General features: G+C 44.8%; 1 protein-coding gene across 1 annotated transcript; it reads left to right on the plus strand.

The window, feature by feature from the left end:
* Positions 1-4,846: 4,846 nt before the first annotated feature.
* Positions 4,847-7,652, plus strand: LOC142777293 (uncharacterized). The gene is made up of 4 exons (XM_075881603.1): positions 4,847-5,214; positions 5,296-5,472; positions 6,167-6,370; positions 6,436-7,652. Exons 3-4 carry the CDS (start codon positions 6,167-6,169, stop codon positions 6,619-6,621), a joined length of 390 nt encoding a protein of 129 aa, XP_075737718.1. The 5' UTR covers positions 4,847-5,214; positions 5,296-5,472; the 3' UTR covers positions 6,622-7,652.
* Positions 7,653-11,237: the final 3,585 nt, after the last annotated feature.

Below are 11,237 nucleotides of genomic sequence, written 5' to 3' on the forward strand. Positions count from 1 at the left end.
CAAAATTGTAATTTCTGGAGAGGTCGTCCCATAGTTTACAAATAGCCTGAATTGTAATTGGCCAACCTACGATGGTTTGTGGTTGACGTCCGCCAACAAACTGCCATGATGCAATCCAGGAAAGCTGGCCTCGGAGGAAGTCAATCAGCTCTGAATCATTTTTCATGATTGCATGCCGCAGCTTTTGCGAAGTTCTTTTTTTTACTCCAGCTGTTCAAGGCATCGAAAATCCTGTCCATACGATCACAAAATTGAGCTGTAGTGATGGCCGAGGCAGGCAACACCTTCGCATACACCATTGCCGTGATAGCAATCGAAACTGATGCACTGAGGACCTGAGTTGCTCTGCTGACCTTCATACTAGAAAAAGGTTTCTGATGAACGTGCCGTTCAATCAACTTTGGAGCCAATCGCAACCGCAACTCATGTGAGGATTGGTAAAGGCTTACAATGTGCGACCAGTTAACGATGTCATCCCCAATGTATAACGTGTGTGCTTGGACATTATTGCGCGTTGTTTTAATTAAATGCGGAACATCAAAAATGTAATACACCCGCTCACCATTAACTTCAAAAAAAGGCTTTGCTACAGTCACTCTTAGTTGGTTAGCGAGACTTACATTTGAACTGCCCTGGTCACAAATGACTGCTTTTACTGCAATATTAATGCTCCTAAGCTCCAAAATGCGTGGCACCAGCAAGTTAAGCATAACAGATGATGGTGTTGATGTGTGCCCTATTGTAAAAGCAACCGGTTTAACCCACTTTCTCGAAACACCAACAAGAAGAAAAACCAGTGCTTGATCAGCAATGGTTGAAGTGCGATGAGTGCCATCATCTGTAAAACTCTGGACAACGTCTCTTGCAGCATCATAGTACAAATTCTTTTTGAGTGTTATTTCGTCAAAAACTAAAGCGCACACTCGGTCCCATTCATTCCAAGCTTGAGTATTTGTTGCAATGGAAGAAAATATTCCTGGAATTATGCCTGGAGTCATCATTACATTAGCTAGCCACCTCCTTAATGAACGCCGGGAGGGCAAAGAAAAATATGGAGCCAGAAAGCGGTATGCTCGCGGACCTCGGAAGTTTAAGTGAAGAGCGAATTTCTTGAACCACACGGGAAACCGCTTGCTCTTGCGTTTGGGCCTCAAGCGAACATGTGCAGAAAGAAGTTTAAAAACCTCCTCGGTGACGTGTGGTCGGATAACTCCAAGGGCCTTTGAAGTCGATGACAGTGCTTGGTGAGGCTGTCTCCGCAGTCTTTTGATAGTTTTCCGCTGTGCTGCTACTTTGGCTTGCAGATGTTTAATGGTTTGCTTGTACTTCATTGATAGATACATTGTCGCTGGCACACAGGAACGCACTGCATTAAACAAAAAAATGGATGTAAAAGCGAAGAACAACTAATCCCATACGAGCACTTTCCTCGCTCTTTCAGACCCAAGGTGCACAACTTTCTGTGGTGCAAAGTTTTCGATTCCACTACCTAAAAACAAACCATTCACAATGTTGACAATGCACAAAAAAATGAAAATCACTGAGAGCCCACCCTTACATTTTGTAAGTGCACACGTAGTGTCCTTTTGAGGATAGTTTCCTCACAATGTCCTTAACATAAAATAGCACATTAAAAACAGCTGCAATAAAAGCAAAGCCACCATTTTCTCTAGGGCACTCAGGCGTGGAGCTGTTGGCGGAGACGTCTTCTGTAGGGTCTTGTGAAGCTTGTTCAGTGCCTCGGACAGTGCTGTCGGAACAATCTTGCGAGCGGCCTGCGGAAGTCTCTATATCAATCCACTCTGGTGTTGAACTGAACATACAACTTACCGGTCACACAAGTTCCTTTTGTGACAGCTGAACGACTGGTTAAGGTTTTTTCCGGCAAGACTAAGTCAGCAGAAATTCTTTCACCAGCTACAAGGGAGCTGCCACCTGCAGAGGTTTGGTCAACAGTCAATTTAGGTAAAAAAAGAAATCGCGACACTGAACGCACCCTGCTCGTCGGGGCACCTCTATGTGTGGGAGTCGCTTTTTGAAGCCTCTACCGCAGGTCCTGAAGAAATGAAATTATGACAATGTGTCAGTAAGAGGCTTAAAATAACACAAACTGAAGCTCATCCGCACCTTGCAGTGCAGCTTCTGCAGTCATGTCACAGTCACTATTTGAAGCGACGCTCAAAGAACCTGCATATATGTGCAGTTGGTACAAGTTACAAAGCTTGTAGCATGGGGAAACTTAAACAGCTCTTTCCAACGCATAAATTGGTTGAACGTGGAAGAAAAGAGAAGGCACCAACTAGGAAACAAGTAATTTGTGATTTTTGGAATTATCAACAGTGCCAGCTTTCACTGATGAAAGCTATATGTACATGTGCACTCAGGCTTGAAGATAACGTGAAATAGCCCTTTAAAGTCTTTCAAAACAAGTTGCGCAGGTCAAGAGCATAAAAAAAACGACAGAAATGTAAAGCTGCTGTTAGCAAGGTAATAGCCCACAATTCACAAAATTTAAGACTTTCCAAGTGTTACTTCTATAGTGAGGTTTCTCCATCGGCTACAAAGATCTTCGTGGTTAACTGTCGCCACTGATTCAATACAAGTGGCTGCTATTGCACATATTTGAGTTTCAGTCAATCACTTACATGGTGCAGCTGGTTGCACACTGGGAACAGCCATTCTTCTAAGCCTTGTTTGCCCAGGGTCCATGAAACTTTGAGCAGTAAAATGGTCGCTACAAACCCTGTACGTTGCGTACAATAGGCTGTCCGGCTTACTCAGGAGATCCTCGCGTCCAGCATACTGCATCCATGCTTTCATCCTGCATTGGCAATGAACTATCAGCTGAAAGGGGAAGTGCTTCATGCTCTTTTATTGTTACCCTCACTGAGCAAGTACGAACAGTAAGCCTAAAGACATGCAAACCATCCAAAAGCTTTAACACACCTGCCGTCCCGTGGTATGCGGAAGAAACTCGTCCCAGGCTTCTTGTGGGTTCTGCCCTTGTTGAAGCACCACGATACCCAGCAGTAGCTGCCGTAGCTTGGACCGCCGGGCGGCATGGCATCAGCGTGGTCTGAAAATGTTAGTAAGTGGATGCTTCGCTGTCAAATTACGAAAAAAAATATGTGCACGTCATAAGTGTACCAGCAAACCCCTTTGAATGATTAGCTAATCAATGCACAATACGAAACCAGTCATACATCTCTGACCCATAAAACTCTGACTTACAAAGATAGACGTCAAGACCATGTACAAAGATCTTCAGAAGTTTCCAGACCGCTATCCCTTGTAATGCAATGGTCACCGCGGCCTGGGAACTTTAGAACACCTTCGTGCGCACGCAGTATCAGCAGTACATTGGGAAGAAAAATCGTAGTTGAAATTTGTGCGGTAAAATTATATTGGAAACGTCAAAAAAATTGTGAGCAGCTTGCACTAGTGGCACAAGGCTAGCGAAGAAACGAAGATGATGGCCACTTGGCTAGTCCAGATTTGCCTCCAGCACACCAAGAATTATTCGTGTTCCGAGCCTTCGGTAAACGCGTCGTGAAGCATGCGAGGCCCACCGAACGCTTCTCAATATTTTGCACCGAGCCACCGAGCCTATGACCTAGCTGCCCAGCTATGCTCAGCGCACAGACGCTCGCGTCCTGGGCAGACGCAGCACGCGTCGCCTCGGCTTGACGCCGTGCCGCCTTTGCTATACTGCATACGTTGCACAATGTTCCCGTCTAGCCGCCGCATAGAGCCGCAAACTTTTTTTAGCGAACCTCCCCGTCCTTACAAGCTTCAGAAAAAGGTTACAACTGCGTGAATGAGACGCCACGTAAGAAACAAACTCGCACACACGAAGCGCAACGTGTGTGTGTGCATCTCTCTATGTTTGTTGCATGGTGTCTTATTCGCGCAGGTGTAACCATTTTCTGAAAAAATGACCCAACAAGCCCAACAACATGTCATTCAACAAGCTTCGCTTGAAAACGTGCCTCACCTGTTATCTCACGCACGAAAACGCCGACGCAGCCGACGTTGACGAAAGCGACAAAAACTTCCCGCTGTCAGTGATGCATGGGCTTGACGCTGGGTGGATGGTGTTTATGACAGTACGGCTGAAGAAAAATAAGCGCGTAAGGTGTGTTGAATAAATTGTTTCTATGTATAAAGAACATACCAGATTTGGACGTATAATTATAATTTTGTAAAAACAATTCTGTTGCATTGATTATAACAGTTTTTTTTTGCGCTTGCGTCCTCTGACGTTTGGTGAGAGCACTAGTTCGTTACGTAGTCGTGACGCACTTCCTGAGGCCAGGTTTCGCGGAGTGTCCTCTCTTGTCTTTTTCTTTCTCTATGCACCGGCTATGGGAGAGCGCCCAGGCCGTCCCTAAATGCCACGGCTGAGTACCAGTACTTGTCCCCAAACTGGCAGGTGTTCTGTGGTGTCCCTCTCTACAGCCGCGATCAACTATTTTTGCGAACACAACGATTTTGAGCACGTAATGTGCTTTACTATGGGAGAGCGCTACAGGCCGTCCCTAAATGCCACAGAGAGTAGGGGGGGGGGGGAATTAGAAAAAGGGGGGTAACGATTTAGAGTACTCTACTATGGGAGAGCACTGAGCCGTCCCGGCTTGGGAGCAAACAAGACACGAAGTACCAGTATGTTAACGTATCATTGTTTGGAAGAGGAGCCCGATGGACCACTTCAACGACGACTTATTTCCAAAAAACCTCCTTGCCAAACCGGGGTTGAACAAAAAAGTATTGCTTTTTATTTGGAAAGATTATTCATAACCTAAAAAAGCTAGATACCACAAGAAAGCACACCTTGTTTAAACTTTATCCTCTATCCAAACACATTCTTTACATCTCTGATTTTCTCAGTTCATGCTAAAAACAGACCCTCGAGTATGTTGTCTCTATGAGGAACCAGCGCTGGAGTTTTCCGCGGGCAGGGTGCGCCGCCCTGCCGGACACTCTCGGAAGCTGCCGGGCGTACAAACAAGCACAAATGGCTGCTAAAGTGAACCGCGCTGCAGTAGTTGATGATAAAACGAAGAAAAAGAAGCTTCGAAGCCGGCGATATTGCTGCGTTTATAAATGCCATAACCAAGAAGGCTTTGACAGCAGCGTGTCCTTTTATACATTCCCTTCACGACCGTACGAAAGAGAGCGGCGGCAGCGTTGGATATAGGCTGTTCGGCGCGCCGGGTAAGTGCGCTGTTTACTCTAAGGTTTCGCAAGGAAAAGGGAAGATGAGGCTTCAACATTCGCGCTTTATTCATTCGACAGGCCTGACGGAGAGTCTTGGCAAACAAATTCAAACTCCAGAATTTGCAGCCGGCACTTCTCAGGGAATGCAAGGAGCAATATCATGCACCAACCTGCATACGTGCCGACTATTTTGCCGTCAGCATACCGCCGCACGGTTCCTTGCGACCCTTCGGTCCCGACAGAGCGTTTTCAGCGGTGAGTTTTTCTTTAAATTTCGTGTCGTCGTTGAGGTTTACGCTCAAAAGTAGTGATATTACATAAAGATATCGCACCCGCGTGGAGTCCTCTCCGTCACTCGGGAGGCAGATGGAAATTTGCTCTGGGCGCGTTCATTTATCCGGTTAACGGGCGTTGACGAACTACCGATTTTATACAGTCATCATGCATCCTTCACGGCCCTCTGGTATCGCCCTATCATAAGCGGGGCCTCGCTCTGGCCGCGAGCAAAATCGCTGCCTGAATAAATCCCTAGGTCAGCATTGAATTCAAAAGCTGTTGCACTAGAAATTGTGCACAATGTCTTAGGAGAGCGCGTCATTCGAATTTAAGTCGACATAAGTCCCTCACGGGAAATGTGTGTACCATATGACAGATAATTATGTGGTAAATAAATGACAGAATGCATTTTCCAGTGTTATATATAAAGAACAGCTGATATGAGGTTTTGAATACTGACGAGATGTTTCCTTTAAACATTGCCTACCGTATACGTGTCAAGCTCACAAAACACCACTGCTGCTTCTTCCCGTGCCCCTTTCACTTACCTCTTTTTCGTTTCTCTGTGCTTTGGCTTTAGGAAAATGCATTTCATAGTTCATTGGTTTCAGCACTCTAGTCACACTTGCAATACGGTTAAATGCTGTGTAATTTCAATGTTTTCCCCTACCAGATGGCAAAAGAGACCACGGGACCAAACAAAGTCGCCCTCATAAGGAAAGGCAAGTTGGTAGTTATGGTTGTTGTAGTTCAGAGATTCTACGGTACAGCATTACTCCATTATATACAGGTCAAGGACACCCCTAGTTCGGCTGGAGGCTCTCATCAGCTGCAACTATGTCACGACCTGACGGATGAGAGTATTAGCTTGGAGCTGGTATGTTCACTTTTTCGTGGAGGTTTGTTCATTTTTGGTCCTCATTTGTAACTTGTGACTTTCAGGATGAGTCCACTGATGATCAGCAAGGTGAATTGTTGCGTGCTACTGTGGAAGAAGAGTGCCAGCACAAAGAGGCAGCCACATCATGTTCTACCATATCCACAGAGAAATTTCCATCTCTGCTACACCGTGCTGTGGGGCCAAGTGCTAGAGTGTGTTTTTGGGTGGTTTCGACGCAGTGTCCTTGACACCTGGGGCAGTCAAGGACCTTTGCGGTGTTTGTGACAATGTTTCCGCACTGCTATTAAGTCTCCTGCCTTAAGTGAGGGATAAGACAACTGATGTCAGCCTTCCTAACAAACTTTTAATATTTCTATTCAAGATGAAACATGGACTGCCTTTCAGTGTCATCGCAGTGCTTTTTGGCATTCATGAGACAACAGCATCACGAATCTTTCATGCAGTTTTGGGCACGCTGGCAACTAACACAAAAGTGGATTTATAAGCCACAGATGCACGTTATAAAAGACACACGTCCAGAGTGCTTTAAATTCAATTATCCAGACTGCACAGTCATCGTTGACTGCACCAAATTGCGCACAAAAACGCCATCAGAAGTCAGACATGTTTTATTCTCTATGTACAAAAATGGTTTCACGTTGAAATTTTTTGTAGCAATCGCCCCCTCTGGCTTTATTGTGTTTAAATCTAAATCCTATGGTGGACGCTGCTCAGACACATAAATTGTGGTGGAGTCGGGATTTCTCAACATAATTTGTCAGAATATTATTCTTGCTGATAAAGGTTTCCCAGGAATACTGGCTGGTGTGGTAGGCAAAAGTGCTGTACTGATCATGCCCCCCTTCTCTACAGGCAATCGGCCTTTCACACCTTAGGAACTGCAACAAACGTACAATGTTGCGAAAGCACGTGTCCATGTGGAACGAGTTATACAGCGCATAAAGACACATGGAATTTCGGTAAACCGTGTTCCTATCAGTTTGATTCCTGCCATGAGTGACATTTTTCATATGTGCCGTGTTTTGACAAATCTGCAAAGTTCAATAATTCAAAGTGGTGGAAAGTAAGTGGCTTCATTTTCGGCAACATTCATGAACACAGGGAGCAAGCAGAAGTTCTTGTTTAACTCCACGGTGGAGTCTTGCCAATGGATTTTACTTTTATCTTTGGTTCTTGTTTGGCTGATGTCGCATTAATCTCACTGTGCGGCTAGTATAATTCTACAATGTATTCACATCGAAGTGTTCACGCTGTATCATGCTCTCAATGCTAATAAACTTAAATATTCTTTGTACATAGGTTTAAGCTTTCCTTGTTCCATGCAATTGTGTGCAATGCTCATCCCTTTTGACTTTTACATAGTGTGACTTCCTGAGAAGTGCATTTTTTTGTATCCAGCTCTAACACTCTGTGTGGGTGCAAGTATAATGAAATTCACAACAGTGACCCTTAACAAGACACTTGATAAAAACAAATGATAAAACATTTATTCTATGAACATTGCGGTGATCACACAATGGTATATACAAAGGTATATCCAAAGAATACATGCCAAAATTCCGAAATGTAAAAAAATCTGGCATGTTTGACATATTTACCGCACAAAAATGACGAGAACAGAGGGAGGTACGACGACACGGGCGTACCTCCCTCTGTCCTCATCTTTTTTGTGCGGTCAATATGTCAAACAGTAAGCACCAACTAGGCCAAACGCAAGTTCTCCTGATCTGGCATGTGTATCACGTTAGGACATACACGGGTTGAACATGACCAGTTAGGTGGGGGTAAAAACAATGCGACATTGAACGGCTTATGGCTGTCAACTCACATGAGTATCACGCACGTTATGACACATTGGTTGCGGTGGCATAGTCAAGTGCTGACCAGTCGTTAAATACACAAAGACAACAACGATTCCGTCCCACTATGGGGACCTTGTTCAAAAATTTGTTATTAATGCCCCTGTAGAAGAACCGAAACCTATTTGTCTTTGGGTTTTTAGTGATTTGTCAATGCTTGATTTTTCCACCATCAACATTCCTGACCCGACAGGTTTCCATCTAACTCAACTTCATTTTAGTACACTGGCTAAGCGTGACTAGTTAAGTAGGAGTAAAAACAATACAACGTTGCAGTTTTCTGTTTGCACTATGCTTCCTTGCAGCTGTGCATTTGGTATTAGTACTGTTATGCCTGCGAGTCCACAGCGAACGTCCATGCCTTTGAAAAAGGCAATCTGTGTCAAGGCCAGCCCGCCTGTTCGCGAACAACTCAACGGCGTCAACACGCGGCGGTGCCTCTCTGCCGCGCACGCACAGTGAGTCACCTCAGCCAGCGAGCCCGTCGAGCAAGCAACTGCCGCCTTCCTGTCTGGCGGGTCTGACGCAATGCCTGGCGACATCACTCGTCCTTGGGTGCAGCAACCTGCAGCGCAGCCTCTCCAGATTCTATGAGAAAGAATGACGAGGCCCAGCGGCGACCCCATTGGAGGAGTCTGACCTCACGACCAGCGGCGCTTCTGGTTGGACATTTGGTTATTCAAAGAATCCACCCGGTGCATATAAAAGAAGCCCTGCGGCGCGTCGCGAGCAGCAGACCTATTTGAGAGTTGAGCTATGTGAGCAGAAGAGCTATGTGTATGTTGAGCCGTAGTTGAGCTATGTGTTAGCAGTCGACATGTGTGTCAGAGAGCTGAGCTATGTGAGCAGTTGAGCTATGTGATAAAGAGTTGAGCTATGTGTTAGCAGCAGACCTATGTGTTAGAGAGGAGAGCTCAGCTCTTCGGGTCTCTAAGCTGTCGGCCCCAGTCCCGAATTTGTAACGCCTCTGTATATATGCTGTACATAAACCTTGCTTAACTCGCCGTCGTCTCGTCCGCTCGTCTATCAGCTCTGCGCAGAAGCAGTCGCGAGCTGAGAAACCTACGCTACCAAACGGCTGGTGACCTTCCCGGCGGAGTTCGAAGCAGTGGCGCCTTCGGGACCGTGTTGGCGTCGCCGTCTTTCGAAACAGTGGTTTGCAGCGGTGAGATTCGTGGCGCCCTTCGTAACGTCGTCGGAGGCGCGCTTCGCAACAGTATCACATGCGCTAGGGTATACATTGGTTAAGCTCGAGTAGTTAAGTAGAAATAAAAACAGCACAACATCGCACAGTTTTCCTTGCACAATTTGAATTCTCAAAGCTGCGCATTTATCACGAGTATCACATACTTTAGGATGCACATTGGTTGCATCCTATTTCATGAGCTGTTTCATGTAAAATGAATAAAAAAAGCTTTCCTGTTTTGGAATGTTCTCACTAAGGAAAGCTTCATCTTGCTCATAGTCAACAATGATACTCTGTTTCCTACTATAAACAAAAAAGAAATATTTCTTTGTGTTGGTGACATACATGGCAGTTTGCACCTGGCAGTAATACTGGTGGCTGCGAGCAACTTTCAAGCGACCATCCTCGTAAACAATGCAGTTCACATAACTCTGCTGTGACACAGGGTCAATGATAGTATCGTCTCGCCTTGAGTAGGGACAGTTGATTTCCAGCAATTTTACATCACTATACCATTTCAAAAAGCCCGTTGGGACTTGCGCATAGCCAAGGCTGGAATGGACTGATGACGAGGCCTACCTGCACAACAAACATGCAGAACGGTTTATTTTTGCTTAATGAAAATTAAGCCGTATCACTTATTTATGTATCATCAATTGTTTAGCATAGCAGAGGGTATTGGGTTACAATAATTCAAGCCAAACATAATGAAATGTGTGGCATTACACAATATTGGCAATGAATTACAAATGTAAAAACTAATGTGTAATCAGGTACAATTTTTAAAAGCACCCTAAAGGCATGCTCACAAGCCTGTACAAATTGGTGTGAAGTCATGAGTTGGACAGCCACTTATTTTGCGGACAGAGAATGTGGCCAAGAACATGAGAAAAACAGGTCTTGCCTGTCTTTTTTTAGGTTGTAGACAAGTATATAAATAAAATGAAACATGGTATCAGCGGGAAACTATAAATGCTAGTGAAATATTGTGAAAAATATACATAAATACTGCAGGCATCTCAGCACATGTAAAAAGAAGGGTGGTCAGGGAGGAACGTCAACAGTGATGGTGCATTGAGAAAGGACAGCAATGACGGGAGTTATCAGAAATGGAAGTAATACTGGTAGGTAGGTGTTCCTAGCTCTAGGTAACGCTGTCTGTGGCATGATAAAAAACCACCACACATTCTTGCTAACAATCTACAGATTTAGCTGTATTGATATGAATTACATCACAAATTGCAAAAATGCTGTTATCTTTTCTACCGCAATTTAAAAAAGTCCGTAAACAAGAGGTGTGTGCTCGCACCGACGTTTTGATGTTAGAGCGCTAGTGGCCAGGAGCACCAACAATGTATGAAATTACGCAAAAGGTGGATTATGTTTTGGGGTGTACAGAAGCTTAGGGCACTACTATTCCTGTGATTTTGCAACAAACCTGTGTCACTGCAGTGCCAACTTTCCTCTCAAAGTCCCTCCTGGCCTCTGGTTCCATGGCAGTACCTATTGGAAAGCAAGAGACAGATAAATTCGCTAGTTTGTTAGTAGCTACATCATTGCACAGTTAATGAAAATTGAAACATTGGTGTGATTTTCAGCTGAAGTGCGTCTTAAAACTGTTAGTCTCATGGCTGACAGTAACAGTACTTGTTGTTGGGCTAGTCGGTGAATCTGTAGTAGCAAGACAAAAACATGACTACAAGAGAATACATACACAGGTAGGATTTTTGGCATTGTGTCTTATTTATGCTAGTGCTGACAGGCTGAGAGATAACCAAAAGAGGCACAGCCACTGTGT

This window comes from Rhipicephalus microplus, chromosome X (genome assembly GCF_043290135.1).
Source record: "Rhipicephalus microplus isolate Deutch F79 chromosome X, USDA_Rmic, whole genome shotgun sequence".
In the NCBI taxonomy this organism is placed as follows: Eukaryota; Metazoa; Arthropoda; class Arachnida; order Ixodida; family Ixodidae; genus Rhipicephalus; species Rhipicephalus microplus.